This window comes from Chlamydotis macqueenii, chromosome 12 (genome assembly GCF_036417535.1).
Source record: "Chlamydotis macqueenii isolate bChlMac1 chromosome 12, bChlMac1.mat, whole genome shotgun sequence".
Classification (NCBI taxonomy): domain Eukaryota; kingdom Metazoa; phylum Chordata; class Aves; order Otidiformes; family Otididae; genus Chlamydotis; species Chlamydotis macqueenii.
In genome coordinates this window covers 1,613,661-1,630,593 of record NC_141567.1, presented here as the reverse complement: position 1 = coordinate 1,630,593, position 16,933 = coordinate 1,613,661, and the positions used below count along the sequence as shown (strand labels likewise).

The 16,933-nt window shown below is 53.4% G+C and overlaps 2 protein-coding genes and 1 long non-coding RNA gene across 4 annotated transcripts; 1 reads left to right on the top strand and 2 right to left on the bottom strand.

Moving 5' to 3' along the window:
- Positions 1–1,260: 1,260 nt before the first annotated feature.
- Positions 1,261–6,978, bottom strand: CALML4 (calmodulin like 4). 2 transcript variants are annotated; one of them, XM_010121538.2, is made up of 5 exons: positions 6,885–6,978; positions 6,736–6,766; positions 5,267–5,407; positions 4,435–4,623; positions 1,261–1,580 (listed from the first exon to the last, which is right to left on the bottom strand). In XM_010121538.2, the coding sequence occupies exons 1-5, from the start codon at positions 6,885–6,887 to the stop codon at positions 1,483–1,485; spliced, it is 462 nt and encodes a 153-aa protein (XP_010119840.2). In that variant the 5' UTR covers positions 6,888–6,978; the 3' UTR covers positions 1,261–1,482. The 2 variants fall into 2 exon arrangements, with proteins under 2 accessions (XP_010119840.2, XP_086613549.1); XM_086757423.1 differs by lacking the exon at positions 6,736–6,766 and having other exon boundaries at positions 6,885–6,937.
- A 1,657-nt stretch (positions 6,979–8,635) lies between these two features.
- On the bottom strand, positions 8,636–15,510 carry CLN6 (CLN6 transmembrane ER protein). Its single transcript, XM_086757617.1, has 7 exons — positions 15,378–15,510; positions 14,309–14,423; positions 13,497–13,595; positions 11,176–11,364; positions 11,001–11,056; positions 10,212–10,334; positions 8,636–9,009 (listed from the first exon to the last, which is right to left on the bottom strand). The coding sequence occupies exons 1-7, from the start codon at positions 15,458–15,460 to the stop codon at positions 8,721–8,723; spliced, it is 954 nt and encodes a 317-aa protein (XP_086613743.1). The 5' UTR covers positions 15,461–15,510; the 3' UTR covers positions 8,636–8,720.
- LOC147599205 (uncharacterized) lies at positions 11,307–13,322 on the top strand. Its single transcript, XR_015259936.1, has 3 exons — positions 11,307–11,415; positions 12,032–12,152; positions 12,733–13,322. It is a non-coding gene; the product is annotated as an uncharacterized LOC147599205 (long non-coding RNA).
- Positions 15,511–16,933: the final 1,423 nt, after the last annotated feature.

Below are 16,933 nucleotides of genomic sequence, written 5' to 3'. Positions count from 1 at the left end.
TTGTTTTTTTTTTTTTTTTCAGTTTCTAACCAAGTTTGTGTTAGTTACAGTCCTGCTTGATGCTCTTGTTGCAGCTGTGTGATGGTCTTGGTGGCAGCCTGCGGTGTTGAGGTTGTGCTGAGTGCCTCGCGAGGGGATAGATGCATTGTGTCTGCTACGACCGTTGTGATTTAATTGCTGGTTTCTCAGACGGAGCAAACACCGAGTTGGTCGGTTCAGTGATAAAGATTAGGCTGGGAAAAGGAAGGAGAGGGATGAGGGGAAGGGGGCTTCTGTGGGGAGCAGATGTGACGGGAACGCGTGCTCCTCCAGTGTGTTTCGCAGGCTGCTGCTTGTGCTGTGGCTGTGCAGAGATGGTCTGTGCACATTTCCGATGGACTCCAGGGAGAATCTGCTGTGTGTTGTCCCCGCTTTCACGTACCAGTCTGTGCACGTTGTCTAAGGCTGCCAAGGTACGGGTGGAGTAAGCTCAGTAGCGACTGCTCTGGGTCACGGTTTTAATCAGTCTGAAGTCAGGAGAGATGGGGTGGTTTTTTCTTGTAGAGAAGCTGAATTTTCACAGCCCCTGTTTTTCACTGCCAGGCTGTCTCTGGGAGTCTGGGCAGCTGGCCCAGAACTTGGTGACAGATATCTTTACAAAGCACAGCATTTTCCTTTTGTTGCCTCAAAATGCAGGGGCATCTTAACTGCACAGAGACTTGACGTCGCAGGACACTGCACCTTAATAAATAATGTGACAGAAGGACGGCACAGAGATCTCGTGTGTCGGAGGAGCGAAAGATGAGGAGGAATGGGACGGTGATCTCGGGCTGTTCTGTGCGTGGAGACCGGGAGCTGTCCCCTGCACCCGGTGAGCGTCGCTGACTGGGGGAGTTGGTTGTCTCCTGTCACTCTGGGTGGTTAACTGGGACACGGCCACCTCACAAGCTGTTAGCTTGACAACTTGGTGACAGGGCAACATCTGGTTGGGAGTTATCCATGGGATCATACCGTGGGTCCAGGGAATACTGGGGAGCTGTGTGTGCTTACGCTAAATGTACCACCGTTGTGGCATAGTCAAACTTCCCAGGGAATCTGTTTCTACACAAAGAACGGCGTGAGGGCGTGGAAGCAGCAAATGGTTCTGGGTGTTGCTAACTTCTTGGAATAGAGTCACCATGAGATCTTAACTAAAAGTTATCAGTTACACCGCTATCTGTAAGCTTAAATCCATTTTTAAAGTAGGAGGGTTTTTTTTTAAGCATGACGCGTTGCACAAAGGAATGTTGCGTTCAGTTTATTTAAATAACCAAGAGCTCACATTTTGTGACCATGTTTCTCCAGAAATGGAGTGGGAACCCATGTCAGTGTAAGCACTGTCATCAAGGCAAAATAAGGATTTTAAAAGGCAAATGATGATTCCTGAGTCCAAGTAGTGACTAGGAAAAATTGAAGTAAAAAAAGTTTCAGGTCCCGCTCTTATCAAATCTCTTGCTTTGAGTTTCAGTAGTCGACTGTAGGAAGACAAATGATGCGGACAAATTCTTCATATTTTATCGTTCCATTTGGTCCAACTTTGGCTTCTTTTAGCAGATCATCAACTGAAAGAAAGAATAAAAGTAAGTATGAGTTTGGCTTATGTTAGGGGTGTTGTGTTAGGGTATTCAAGTCACTTTTGTTAGAAGTAGTGACTTCTGGGCTCCGTTGGAGGTGCCATGCAGATTGCAGCGTTAGATTGGCATCAGATGGCACTTCGATTTTGATTTCCACATCTAACTTTCTGGAGCAGAGAACTCCACTTCTTTGAGTTTCCACATGGTAAAGATTCACAAATTCAGTCCACACCAGCTTCTAATTGCTCCTGGTAGGGGTGGTTTGGTTTGAATAGCAAACCTGCCCTGTGCAGTTCAGAGAAAACGAAGTGCTCGTGCAGATTACGTGCCCGCTAAGTAGGTTTGTGTGACCTTTGTTAATATCAGCGGGCCATTAGCGTTTGGAAGCCAAGAATGCCTTCTCAGCCGGGGCTCTGAGGCTCTCGCTGAAAAGAATTGTCAAGAAGTGGTAACCTGGCAGCAGCGATGCTTTTCATTCCAGCTCTGGGAACGCCTCGGCAGCGACAGCAGTTACCTCCCTTCAGATGCGCTCTGCTGTACAGGCTCAACCATTAAGGGGTATTTTTCCTGTCAAATAATGTCACTACAATAGAAGTACGTAAGAAGTGACACAAAGTAATGTTAGATGTTGCTGAGTGAAGCTGCTACTGGGAATTAGGTGCCATCCTCCCTTGGATGACGGGAAGGGAGGTGAATTCCCTTGTTTACCCACAACATATCACAGGTCGGCGCTAAAGCAAACCTCAGAGAATCCCAGCACCTCTTATTTGATAACGTTCTGGGCAGCGGTTTCCTTCGCTAAGGTATCTGATACAGTCCAGAAGACGCTTGTGCTCGCACGCTTGCTGGTGCTGAGGGGTGTTTGTTGTTCACAAGCGTGGGGCGGTTTTCCCTTGGGCGGCCGCGTGCGAGCGGGATGGTGACTGGATGCTGTGCTGGCGGAGGGCAAGCTGCTGGGGTGTGGACTGCATTTAGCGTTTGATATTTTGTTAGCAGAGCACCTTCTGGCTGTTCAGAGCCTGTTGACAGACCATTGAAACAGAGGGATCGTACACGGCCATGCGCTAATTGCAAACCCTCCATAATCTCATGCCGGTGCGAGCCGGAGTCACCTAGCCGGCTCTCTCCGTTTCGGAAATCGGTGCGGGCAGGTCGGCAGAGCCTGGTCTGCGTTTTTTACTCCTGAGCTACTTGGCTGATCTTACCAGAACGGCTGCTCAGGCTGAACAAGCTGTGGCTGTTTAAGACTCCGAGTACTCGGGCTGGAACACGGAATAATGGCTTTGCGGTTGCAAAATCCAGGGGGAAGGTCATGGGAGGGATGGGGGGGGGAGCTGTTTTACTGTTAAATCGTTGTGGAAGGGCTCTGTGAACCCATTTTCCCTCTCTGCTGTGCACGCTGGACTCTTTCCCCCCCGCCCTTGTCTGCAGACAGGTATCGGTGTGTACTGGGGTACGCGCAGCCCCCACGGAAGCTGCTGCTGGGAGGATCTGGTCGCAGCGCGGGGTAAACTGGGGGCTGCTGGGAGAACGGCCGTCGCTGTAAGGGAAGGAGCAACTTTCTCTCCAAGAGATCAAATCCTCCTTTCAGAAAGAGTGCCCTGATGGTAATCAAATGTTTCTAAGGACATCAATTTAAAAAGTAATTAATTCTTCCCAGAACGCTTAACAGAAGGAAAAAAACGTGTCGGTTCTCATTTGGTAAAAGTGTTACCCGAAAATGAAGCGAAGGCTTTTCTGGAGCCGCTGTGAAGGAAGGTGCGTGCCAGTGGTTACGGAACAGTCGCAGATGCTAATGAAATGAGTCTGTTCCAGCATCAAACGCTTACAGCGGCTCGGCGAGCTGGAGTTCGGGGTGTCACGCCAAAGGTAGTGGCCTGTTACCAGTGGTGAGCAGCCTGCACAGCAAAGTAACGGGAAATCCCCCTGCACCCCCCAAATCTTTCTGTAGGAGTGCTGCTTGCTGGGATGCCTTCAGTTAGGGTTCGTGTCTCCTCCGTGTGTGTGTTCAGCTCTCATAACAGCCTGAAAGTGTTTTCAGATGGAAATAGCTGCTTGAACTAGTATTCTAGTTAAACAATTGAAGAAAACACTCGGAAGAAATGCCTTACTGGTGTGTCACTGGTGAAGCTGGCGATGGGAGTGGACTGACCAGCCTGGCTCTGATTAAATTCTACTTTAACATTAGCAAGGGCAGTTCTTGTACCCTCAAGGAGCCTACTGTGGTCTGTGCAAACCCCATAACCCTGGTAAAACTCCTTCCTTGCCCGTATCAAACTGGTGATGGGTTTTCCTAACGGTATTTTTGGCAGAGAGGGAGCCATTTGGCAGCTCCAGAGCTCGCTCCCTGCGGCGGGGTCGGAGGGGCGAGAGCTGCGCGAGAGCTGGAGAAGCCGCCGCAAGTGACGTGGTTTGGAGCAAGGAGGGGACAGGACACCGCGTCCCCGGGGCAGGGGGGTGCGCAGAGCGCTGCCCTGCCTTCCCGCAGGCCTGAGCCCCCTTCTGCAGCCTCTGAAAGCTCTGAAGTGGGACGTGTGTTTAAAAAGTTTATATACAGGTACGGCTGTGCTGTTTTAAACACAGGCAGGAGCTGCTCGTGTGGCTGTGGCAGGGGAGAGACTGGAGCTGCTGCCGGACCTGGGGCCGCGACGGCACGGCGCGATGCTCTGATGCGCTGCGCATCTCGGGCGTGCTGGGGGGACGTCCCGTCTGCCCCCGCCAAGGAGGCACAGCCTTCCTGGCTTCCCAGCTGGAAACGCCTGCTCCCAGGCTGAGTACAGAGGAAAACTGGGAAGGAAAGAAAGACAGGGAGCATTTGATAAATCTTGGAATTGCAAAATACCTTCTTCATCGGAAAGCTTCTCTCCGAGTCTCGTAAGTTTGGCTCTCAGCTCCGAAACGGTGATAACGCCTTTCTTCTGCCTGTCGATCATGGACAAGGCCGTGAGGATTTCTTTTTGGGGTTCCTCCTGCTTCATCTGCCGGTACATTATATTCAGGAAAGTGGAGAAATCCAGCTCTGCATTTCTGTCTGGAAAAGTAAGAGCAGATTTGTTAGGCACGGCTCGGTTTTGTAGTCTGGATCCAGACCACCCTGCTCCTCTGCCCCCAGTTCCCCGTCCTGGGGCACTGTTTCCCCTTTGCCTGGCTCTGGTCTGGACCAGGCTGAGCCAACGCTGGGGGCTTTCCCTTGGCCTAAAAACCCATTTATAGCATTGCTAGACTTGTGCTCTGAAACCTGGTATCCACAATTTTTAATCCAGCCCACCTTATCTCACGATTCTTCTTTGGTCTTTGTGTCGTGCTTTTAATTTATTTAAATGTCTACAGATGAATATCTCTGTGCTGGCTGGACTGGACAGTTACGCGGCCTCAAAATCCATAATCAATATGTATGCCTGCTGCTGCTCTTGATGCTTTTTTTTTTTGCTTTTTTTTTTGATGGCCCTATTTTAATCTCTGCGCTGGACTGACTTTGTTTACCCCCTGGCAGATCACGCTGGGTTTTGGTGGCTGCTCACGGTTGTGCTGCGTTGCCCGGGCTGTTTCACCCGGCAGCGAATACCGTCTGGGCTCCAGGCAGCCTCCTTGCCTTTGCACGGAATCTCCTGCCCACAGAGAAGCTGAATTTCCCCACCTGTTTTATCCGGGTCCTGCCGCTGCGCTTTCCTTACCGATCCTGTGCAAGTGCAGGTGCCTCTGCACCTCTCCCGGCGTCGGGCTGGCTCCCAGGCACCGCATCACTGCCATCAGCTCGGAGGCTTTTATCTTGCCTTTTTGTTTCTTGTCGTACAGGGAAAAACATTCCTTGAACTCTAATTAAAAACCAAAACTCCGTTATGCCGTGTAACATCGCATTGTGATCTAGCGCTGACGTTCCTTCTCCCGTTGCCCGGCCGGGCGGCGTTGGGAGGGTTCCAGCGGGGATATTGTGTCCGGCGCGGCGGCTCTCGTTTCACGGAAGATGATGGACAGTGGGAGAGGACCCCGGGTAAGGTGCCAAGGGCAATTAAAATCCAGACTTGGGAACAGCAGAGCTAATTGGGGTCCTTCAGCCTCACGAAGCGAGTCTGAGAGGGGAGCCAGGCTCCCAGATCTGCAGGGTGTTGTTAAAAAGTGCTTTTCTCTGCCTTCGTGGGGGTAGGAGAGGGGCTGAGGGGTGGGCCCTAAGGTGGAGGATGCTGGTTTGGTCCCCGCAGGGTCTGCCACCTGCCCCTGCCTCGGCTGGATTTTGATAAAAGAGCTGCTGGTGTGGCATTTGCCAGCCTGAGCGCCAAGAGTTCAGCGCCGAGAGGCTCTGCCTGCGCCGCTGCAGCACCTCCCCTCCCTCCTCGCCCTCTCCCCGTCCCCCTCGGACGCCGCCGTCGCGGTCCTCGAATAAATAAAGGGTTGCAGCTGACCTAGATACGGCTGCCATCTCCTCCTCTCTTCCCGCTCCGCTCCTCCTCGCGCTCAGCGCTGACGGGCGAGTTGTGCTGCCCGGGGATGGCCGAATTAAAAATCAGCGGGACCGCGGTGCGATCGCCCTCCTCCTCATCCTCTCTGGCCCTAGGCCTTATTGACAGCGTTGAGCGCAGGGTGCCAGCGTCCCGTGGGCGCTGGGGGCCCCGAGGGCGCTGCAGATTATCAGATTTGCAGTAATACTCTTATTTCAGCTTTCTTCTGCCATACTGGTAGCAAACCCTTCCTCGTTCTGGTCTGAGGCTGGGATCCCTTTTCCCAGGGAAGGCCCATACCTCCTGCACCCTCTCCTTCCTCCTCTTCCTCCTTCGCTCTCATCATATGTGAAACCTCCAGTACCACAAGTAATCACCTGAAAATGTCTCCTGGTCCCTGCTGATGCACTTGTGGGGTTGGGAGGGTGCTGGTCAACCTCTGCTGGTCTCCACGCGATCCAGCCTGTGGGTCTGTGGGTGTTTCGGCTCCCAGTCTTAACAAAATTGGGGAGATTTCTCTGGTTTCAGAGCAAGCCGACCCCCTCGAGGGCTGGGAGGACGGAAAATGGGGAAGCACGAGCCCAAACCGAGACACTTCTGGGGGAAATGCCATTTTTTTGGTGTGCATATATATAAATATATATATATAAATCAGTTGAGCTGATGTTACTAGTTAAAAACCCAAACCATAACAAAACTGTACATACCATTAATTTGATCCTGGGACAGAAATTTTGCCTGTAGCATGAAGGAGGAGGAGAGAAAAAAAAAAAACAAAACCAAAAGCCACAACTTTAAAATCTGGATGTAAGGAGCAGGGGGGAGCAGTTTGTGTCCACCGAAACGCTTCACTCACCATTATTTTGGGAGCCCTCTTTGTGTTTTACGCTGCCCGTGGGGATCGGAGGCGTCTGCTGCCACTTTTCTGTTTGATTAAGGGCTAAAGTCCGCCAGCCCGGGGTGGAGCGCGGCCGGGCTGTAATAAATACCCCGCTGCTATGGCTACGAGACCTGATCCCTGCCGGGGCTGGGTCCCGCCGCCAGCATGGCTCCTGCTCGCACGCCATGGGGAGACGGGGTCGTCCCAGCCTTCCCAAAGCCTCGGGGATCCGGATGGGACCCGAGGAGTGGGGCGAGAGCTCACTCGGTCGGGGTTTGAGGGTGTTCGGGGTGGGGCTGGGTGGAGATGAGCTGCTCGAGCGCAAGAGGTTTGATAATCTCCAGGCGCTGCACACCTGCGCTAAGCTCGGCTGCAGGGAGATAAATCCGGCCTTGCCGGGGAAGGGTGCGGGGGGATTTACAGCTTTGCAGTTCACTGCCAGAGGGGTTTTGCTGGGGGGCAGGAGTTAATTTGGGCATTGCACGTCCTGGCTGAGCTCGGTGGGCATTGCTGGCAGCGTCGCTGTGCCCTGCACCGTGGGTTTGCAGGGGAAGGGGTCTTGGATATGGCCCCTGCAAACACGGCGGAGCTGGAACGCTGCAGACAGGCTGAGAAGAGGGATTTTTAAGATAGCTTTAACAGCTTATTCATATCTGTGTGGTTTTGGGTTTGTTGTGTGGGTTTTTAAAATTATTAACATTTATTTAGGTAATCTGCGTGGGAGCAAACGGCCTCCTGGACTGCCAAGGCTCCTTGCAGGGACTCAGAAGGGGACACTGAGGAGGCCATGCTGAGGGAGAGCTGCTGGGGTTTAAACCTGGATGCGAGGGGCAGGCAAAGCATCCAGCTGTCGCGGCGTAGCCCAGACAAACAGCCGTGTTTGCTCGCATCTTCTGGTCCCTGCCAGCGCTGTGCTTCTGCCACTCGGTTGACATCCAAGCCTTTGAAACGCAAGTATTATACATGGTGGAGATCCAGACCCAAGAACAAAATATTTAGTGGCCGAAGTGACCACTAAAGCACAGAGTGGACCCTTCCCGGCGCAGACCCTGCCCTGTTACAATGAACACATTCAGGATCCCTAAATCCTGTGGGATAAAGACTCTCCCTCAAAGAACAGAGCTGCTTCAGGAAGCAATGTGAGTCGCTCAGCTTTTACCAAATGTTTTTATTCCGTATGTTTCGCTAATAGCTTTTTTTCTTCTACCGTTTGGATTCTGTCACACAGGGCTCTGACGTCAATTTTATAGATGTAAACCGTGGCAGGGATGCAGCTGGAGCGGCAGGAGCTCAGCTCCGTCACCGGAGCCTGGAGGAGCGGTGAGCAGGAGCAAAAGCCACCAGCAGCGCAGACCCCAAGCGAGCGGGGCTGACTGTGCAGCTCTCCCCCCGCCTGATGCTCTTTTTGGGCTGCGTTTGTAAGGAATTGGCCCTTCTGCCTCTGCTGCCAGCCAGGCCCTTCCTGCACCGTGCCTGTGCTTGGCAGCGAGGGCTTAACCCCGGCACTGGCACCCCGGGCCCCAGGAGGGCTCCCTGAGGAGGCACGGCCGAGCAGAACCCCTGTGCAGATCCAAGGTGGGGTGGCTCAGCCCCTTCCCAGCGCCTTTACTGGGCTGGAAGCAGTATAGGAGGAGCGGATCAATCCCCGTGCCAAGACACGGGGAGGGCGAGAGCGCCGCCACTTCCCTAGCTAGGTCTGGTTAACATCTGGAATGTCTTGCAGGGAATGTTGGTCAGGAATTTATTTGAAATACATCTACATTAGAAAAACTAGATTTTTTTTTTCTTCAAATCACTCTAAAATATCAAAACTTATAAACTTTCCTTTGCTGCGTGGAGGTTGTTCATGTGCAGGGTGTAAAATGCCCACGGCTCGGGGATGTAGATCACGCCAGGGTACTTCTTCCTGAGAATTTTGTCGTTCCACAGCCAAGCCACCCAGACAGCAATGAGGACCAGCGTGATGATGAAGGAGTAGAAGAGAAAAAGCCCATTGCTGTCCAGGACGAGTCCTTTGCGTTTCTGGTGCATCACTAAAGCCATCATGGCAAAGAAGGTGAAAATGTAGAGGATGAAGATCTGACCCTCAGTCACGAGATACCTACAAAGGAAAAACACCCGTTAGCGCCCGCCGGGAGGAAAGACGGAGCGACGGCAGCCCCCGGCGCTTCCAGCCTTACCTGGAGTGACCATCTCCCCCTTCTCCCTGCTCTGCATCCTGATTTCTACTGCCAGCTTGTACACTGTGATTTGTTTTCACGTTTCTTATCGGTAAATTTAACAACTGAGCTATGGGCTTCATTAAGAGAATGGGAGAAGAAATGCGTGCCCAGTATGGGATTGCAAAGGTGCTGGGCTCGGTTTGTGAATGGGATGCTTGAACGCAGAACCAAAGCCAGACTCTGGCTCTGACCTGTGGACGTTGTGCTCATTTAGTCCAAAAATCCACTGCTCCCCGTGCGCTGTATCTGGCAGTGGCCAGACCTGAAGGGGTGTTAGCAGGGGGAAGGAGGAATTACACTCCTTGGGTCTTAAATCGCCAGCACACCAACTGCAGAGATCACGCTGATATATTTAAAGGAAGTGCGATGGGGTAACTGGGAGCTGACCAAATCATCCTGATGATTTGACTATCAAAAATTAATTTACTGTAGAAGAACAGTCTCATCGGGGGGCAAAGCCACGTGCGATAGAGAACATCATCTGAAGATGAATGAAAAGTTGTTTGGCTGCCATCAGGGAAACCGTTTGGGAAGATGAGGCTAATGAAAATGGGAAATAAATAAGACCTCTCTCAAAAGGCTATTTGGACCCGCAGGGTGAGCCGAGGAGGCGGCGTAAGAGCGTCACGCAGGTGCCCTGGGCTCTGGGTAAAGCCCTGGCCAACCGGGGAGAGCGTCCCCATTGGCACCGCCAAGCCGAGACCCAGCGGCTGCGCTGCCGGCGCTGGGTGACCAGCCCAAAATCGTGGAGGAACTGTCTAACGGCTCAGCGAATGGCTGCCTTTGAAGGGGGCAGACACAAAGTACCGTGGAGGCTCACAGCCGGAGCTCCAGCAGTAACAACGACCGACAGCGCGGCTGAAGAAACAACCCAAGCAGGGACAGGAGTGCCGACGGTGACCCTGACGTTGTCCCAACTTGCAAAGCCTAACGCGGCAGCGCATTTCAACTAGATTTGATTTTATTTTTCCAGACCTGCAGAGCAGAAGCTGCAGCAAGTTCTGCCCTGGGGAACGGAGAACCTGCAGTAATCAATCCCTCTTCATCCCTCGCCTGTCCAGAGCGGATAGAAGCCACTCACCAGTAATAAAGGCTGCTGGGCCCCATCAGAAGCAAGGCAGCCACTGGCATCCTGCTCTCCTCTGCAACAGGGGTGAAGCAGCCGGTGAAATAGATAAACAGTATCAGGAAAAAAGGGATGTACCTGCCGACAGAAACAACACGCCCATCGGTGGTGTGGCCCCGGAAACTGTTCAAATCCCCCTCCCAAATCCAAACCACGCAATTCCTGTGCTGAGCCCAGGAATTAATTTGGGGAAAGAGCAGAAGTGGAGGCCACCCAGCCTGCTCTGGCCACAGAGGTCCAGGACCCGGACCAGGATTTCAACAACCTAACAGAGCCCTTTTCTGTTTAAAGGAAGGGGAGCTGCTTGCCTCACAGCGCTCAAGGAACAGCAAATAAACTCTGATAGGAGAGAGATGTCCCTCCGCGCTCAGAGAGCTCTCAGGATTATCTGGCAGCAGATAAAGGGCAAGCCAGTCCTTTCTGGGATCTTCCTAACTTGTCTCCTGGCTACCCTGGGGAAGGTGGCTGAGGGGTGAGAACAGACCAGCCGTTCCTCTGTTCCCTACGGCTGTCAAACAACTGCCACCTCCTAGAAATATCACCGAGGCAGAGACAAAAGTAGGGAGAACGGGCGATTTTCCAAGGAAGAGATCCACTGTAATCACACTGGCTCTGAGAACGTTATCCCCAGCCAGCTCTCATCAGCTGCCTTTTATTTTTTTACATATTAAGCTACGATCAGAGCAGATCTGCTCTTCCTTGTATTACGCTCTGAGGCCGCCAGACAGACTGTAAATTGCTTACCACATCGAATGACCTAAATATTCATCGTAGTAGTACAGCAGCTCAAAGGAATCAATCTGCAATGCAATGCAAAGAGATTTAGCAGGGCAGAGGGAACAGGATCCTATTAAATAGGAACAAGCAATTAATTTTACTTTTTTTTTTTAAGTGCTTGTATAAAACACAGCCTCTTTACCAGTGTCTCTGGCTTCAGGTTCTTGATGATGGGATTCTCTCTTACGGACAGATGGTGCTGGTAGCCACTGAAGATCAGGCGATGGTTGACCGAGTCTCCAACCAGGTGGATGCTGGCTCCCATGACAAACATGATGATGCTGACGTAGACCATTGATCTCGGTAAAGTCTTGGGAGATCTCTCGATGAGCTAAAGACAGAGATGTGTGGAACAGCGAGGAGGCGTCAGTGGAGACACGCGGTAAGTTCTGCCCTCTCTGACTTTGCAGTGCTTTGCAAAAATCATCTAACCCCAAGCAGGGGCCTGCGGAAAGCTGTGGGTTGTCCTGCTGTAGCGAGTGTGAGCTGCTCGCCGCGGAAAACAGTCTTTGCCCTTGGGGAAAGCAGTGCGACCGCACCAGACCGAGCTTCCCTGACTGCAGCTGCTTTCCCTAAACCCATTTCAGATGCGTTTCCAGCAGCCTACGTGGCTTTCAGGTTCAAGTACACGCTTTATCCCTGTTAGCAACAATAAACCCACATTTTTTGCCCTTGTTAAACCTTTGTGCGAAGCAGCACCCTTAACCTGAGTCAACGCTTAGACCGAATCAGTGATCCAGTGCTTCTAATACAGTACTCGACGGGACTCCTTCACCAGATGTGATCACAACCGATTAATGAGAAATGAAAAGGCAGCTGCCTTCTCCAGTTCCTCCGCTGAGCGGATCTGCAGGGCTGGCTGTGCCCTCCAGTGGCAGGGAGAGCCTCCAGCACTGCTCCAGCTGAGCACACGCACTGCTCCTTTATAATTCTCCGCTGGATGATTTTGAAAGGATTTGTTGAACTGTTTGGGTTTTTTTTTTCCTTCTTCCTAATAGAATTGGACTCACCTCTCTCTGTGCGTTTGCTTCTAAAGGGGATGCTGCATTTAAACCCGTATCTAGAACTATCTGATTACCAGTAAAACTGGTTCAGGCAACCTTCTGAACTCCAGCTTTGGTGAGGAGCTCTCCCTCCACCATCTCTGGTCTGCGTAGGTCTGGGTGGAGGCGGGGATGTGGGGCTGGCGGGGAGCCTGGTGTTACTCAGAGCTTGGGCTGAGCTCCTGCAAGCCCGGCTGGGGACGAGGAGCAGCAGCTTCTCTCCGGAAAGGAGCTCCTCTCTTGGCTTGCAAAGCGGAGGAGACCTCGAAAGACACAAATCCCAGCTCAAGCGGCCCAGGCTTTGGAGGGGACGCCAAGCCGGCCTCGGGAAGCACTGGTCAGGGGATGCATCAGCCCAGCCCAAGGATCAGCTGCGGCCACCTTCGCTTCCCGTCTCCCTGCTGCCAAATCAGCTTTGCAGCCCTTCATAAATGCTGAAAAGCTCCTTATTTGTATTTAATTTCAAGGCTTAACTTTCCCTTTCTCTGTAACTGCTGTATGAAGGTCAGAGGAGTCAGGGGATGAGGAGAGCACAAGGTCCAGGAAAGCTCTTGTCTGATGGAGAAAAGGACGGTGGGACACATCATTCGAGGGGACACTGGGCAACAGAAATGCGCACTGAATAATAAATGGATTTTTTTTTTTTTTTTCTGCAGACCAACCCTTCATGCTGTGCTGCCAGGGAAATCTAAGATGGCAAATTTTAACCTGATGAGTAACCCAGCCTGCAGACATCAGCTGTGTCAGACTGTGATGGGTCAGACCGCGCTTCAGAGCTTTCACATCCCCCAGTTCACACCCTGAATATTCCTTTTTGGCCACACCAGCATTTAAAATCTCCCACACAGACCCGGGGGAGAGAATCATTTACAACTTCAGGACATAATTCAATTTCTAGCTAATGAAGGTTAAAATATATTTATAATTGCTTTCTCATATCTTCTGGCTGCCAAGTATTTAACAGAAGAAGATTTCTGATGATGTGACAGTCTTTAACCTCATAAATGGTTTACACGATCCTGTGGCTGGCAGCTGAAATGAGATAAATTCAGGCTAAAGAAACCATTCTAATGCCGAAGAGCAAGTGTAATTAAGTACGGGACAATTTAGAAAATCTACTCTAGTTCCAGCTGCCTCATAAGGTCTTTTAAGTCAGGGACAGATGTTGTCTTACAAATACGCTTTGGCTCAGGCAGGGAGAAGGGCTCTGACGGCTCCTGAATCCGGAGATCCCGGAGCGGCAAACCTCTCAGGCAGGGCCAGCTCACTTGCTGGAGTTTGTGAATAACGAACATTTGTTCCGCAAGTTCCTAACAAACTGTTAGCTTCTACAAAACGGTATTGTTTGCTCTGGTTTTACAACTGCTAGTCCTGAGGAAAAAAAAAAAAAAAAAAGGAAGACCTGCACCTCCAGGTTTACCTTTAGCAGAAGAAATGGCGTGATAACGTTGTAAGCCATGTGGAAATAATCTCCAGCGCTCGGTTTGTTCAGAGGAAACCACTCCAAAGGCAGGATTATCTGAGGAGGGGGGAAAAAACCCACATGAGTACATCCTCACCACCCTGCTCATGACTACAGCCCCATCGCTGGCTGAAAGATGGGGAGAGAGAAAATCCTTGCTTTGGACTGCCGCTGCTTGCGAAGGGTCAGCTTGCCTTCGCGTAGCTGTTAGTGACGAAGCCGGGCGGCTCCTCTTGCAGCAGGCATCCCTCAAAGCGCAATCTGGAAGTGGGTGCGGAACGCGCAGCGTATTTACATCTCAGCCATTTGCTCCTGCCACGAAATTGCGCAGCTGAGTGAGCGAGGAAGGCGTGCCAGAGTCCTACAGCCCGCTAACCCTCTGCCACGTGCCAGCAATAAAAAATTCAGTTTGAGGGAAATAGGCTGCTCCTGCCCTGCACAGCCTGGAGAGCAGGAGTGTCCATCTCCGGAGACGCAGGTAAAGGGAAGAGCAGCAGGAACCTCCCCAGGTAATGTTTGTTACGAAAACACAAAAGCCATGGGACAGACGACGTGGAACAAGTTTCCCAGTTTCCTCGCAAGCGGAGCAAGACTCTTGTTACCGGTTACTCACACCAGTCCATCGCAGCGGCCCTCGTCTCAAGGAGAGCTCCTCAAGGGTGTCCCATGGGTGTAGAAAACACCCCCGCGGGTCTACAGGGGACCCCCACACCTCTGCCCCCCTGCCCTCCACCCTAAATCAGTTGAGTGCAAGCCTCTGCCACACTCACCATCGCAATGGGACGCCCGAAGTCCAGCACCCAGTTCTGCAGGGTGAAGTAGAACCACAGATCAAAATGAAACGGGGAGGTCTTGAAGGTGTCTTCGTTCTTCACCGCTCCATGCCTAGAGGTGACAGAAGTGACAGCGTCAGCCTTCAGTCATACAGCAGGTTTCCCAGGAGGCAGTGGGCAGATTCCAGGTCTGCATCCCTGCCCAAAACCTGTGCTTCCCCGGCTGCCAGCGCGTCTCCAGGCTTTGGGATCTGTGGGATAACAACAAAGTTGAGAAGCCAAAGAGAGGAGGCAGCGGGTTCATAACAACTGGTGCATCCCCAAAGAAGGCTCCTCCTGGCTGAGAGGTGAGCACAAAAGCGGGAAGAAAAGCTGAAGTGCTGAATTAAGTGCAACTATTTTTAACTTTTGCATGACAAAGCAAAATTCAACTCCCCCGGCACTTCTGCTGAACGCTAAAAACGCCGGGTGGTACCCAAGCGCCAGGATGCTCTGGACACGCTATCACCTTCACCTTCCGTGCTGAAGATCCTCCTCCTCCTCTGCCTCTGCAGAGCAAGGCCCCATCCAACCCCCGCTGAAGTCAGATAACCCACCCAGCACCACCAGACCTTCACCTCCCTACGGGAAAGACGAACGCATCGCTCTCTCGGGGTGCCGAGACCGGAACGGCGTCCACTGCGACTCTGCGCTGCCTGAGCCAACGCTCCGAACCCGACGGATGGAGGATGAGGATGGTGGGACCCGGGAGAAGCGGGGAGGACGAGGGTGGTGGGACCCGGGAGAAGCGGGGAGGACGAGGGTGGTGGGACCCGGGAGAGGTCGGGATGCCCTGGACGAGCCGGGAAAGCGTGCGGGTCCCTGGGAGGTGCTGTCAAACCCCGCAACTGGGGTAACCCGGGGGGCCATGGCTGGGAGACCCCCACCCTCCGGGACCCCCCGGGCAGCACCCGAGATGGGGCGGGGGGCGGGGGGGGCCTGGACGGGGCGGGGGTATCCTGCGGTTGGGGACCCCCGGGGAAGGTTGGGGAGGGGGGCTCCCGTTCCCCCCCCCCCCGCCGCTCACCTGCCCGGGTAGAGGGGCCCAGCGGGCTGGGGGGAGCCCGGGGCCGCCGCCGGGAACGGCCGCCGCCGCGCCGAGCCCTGCATGAGCCCGGCCCCGGCTGCTCCCGGCCCCGCTCGGCTCCGTCCGGGCCCCGCCTCGGCGCCGGGGGAAGCAGCGGCGGCTGCGCGACCGGTACCACCGGGACCGCCCCCACCGGGGGAGGGGTGGGGGGCGCGGAACCGCGGGGCGGGGGCAGCCGGGACCGGTACGGCTGGGCCTGGCCCGGCTCGGCCTGGCCTTCCCCTCGCCGCGCAAAATCCAGGCAGTTTATTTTATTTCTCTTCCCGCTCCGCAGCACGAGTGGCTGATCTTTGCTGTCTTAAAACCAGAGGAAAAGGAAAAGGACGCCATTTAACTCATTTATTGCGTTTTCGATGAAAAGCTGTGACATACAGCCACGTATCTCGATACAAACCCTCGCCCGGCCAGGAAAATGGGACTCGGCGGTGGGAAAAGGCCGGCGGAGCCCGCCACGGGCTGTATTTTCCGTGTCGCTTTCAGCCCGGGGTTTGACGGAAATAAGGCGTCGCGGCTTGGCGCGGCTCTTGCCGGGGCCGTGGCGTATCGTGGCAGACTAGGTCCCGTCTCCGTCGCGCCGGGACGGAACGACGCGTGCTGGGCGCCCGCACGGCGTAACGCAAGCGGACGTTATTACCTGGCAAGCGGGGAGACGCGGGTGCCACGCTCTGCTCCCTCTAATCCATGCTAATCCACGGGGGGACACAAGCGGCATCCGGGCAGCGTTTGTTCGAAAAAAATCCTTGAGAAGCGGAGGGGGTGGTTGAGGTAATGGAGACAGCTTCCACTTAAACTTACCGTGAACCTTGCTTGTCGCGCCGTACCTTACACGCGTACATGGCTGTTAAAAGCTGATCCTCCTTGACTGAACACCGCCGAGCTGACCGCGGCCTGACTCGCTTCCCTCCCGCCTCCCCGGGGCGCGTTTTGGCGATGCTGGCTGCGCAGCCAGGCCGCTGCTGCCATGCATAATGCAAGGCCCAGCCTGCACGAAACTTTCCACAAAGAGCAGCGGCTCCAGTTGCACGATTTTAAATTAACTATTAATACGGCTGATACCGCATCCCCTTGAAAACAATGGCGCGCAACAGACAGCAGCGCGGGTTGTGTATCGCGTTACTTACCATGGCCGTTATCGGTCTCAAGTAACTGGTCACAGCGCGGGGCACCCACCGGAGGTCTCTGGGAGATGATCTGCAGAGAGGAAAGGAGAGGCGGGTAAGGAGGTGAGCTGCGTTTAGCTCTCGGTTAAGCTGATACACGTGCGGCAAGGCTGGTAGTGGCATCCCTGAAACCAGGGACAAAGCTCCTGCGTGTGTTGAGGCTGGGCATGACAGGTTTTTTGGGATGGAGGCATGGCCGAGGCGATGAAAGCTGCTGGTTCTTTCTTTAAAAAAACCAACTGAACCAAACCTTTATCTTTGTACTTACACGCCGTGCTGGGTTTGGGAATGAAAACAGACACGAATTGACACAACATAACCCTACCCTAACCAACG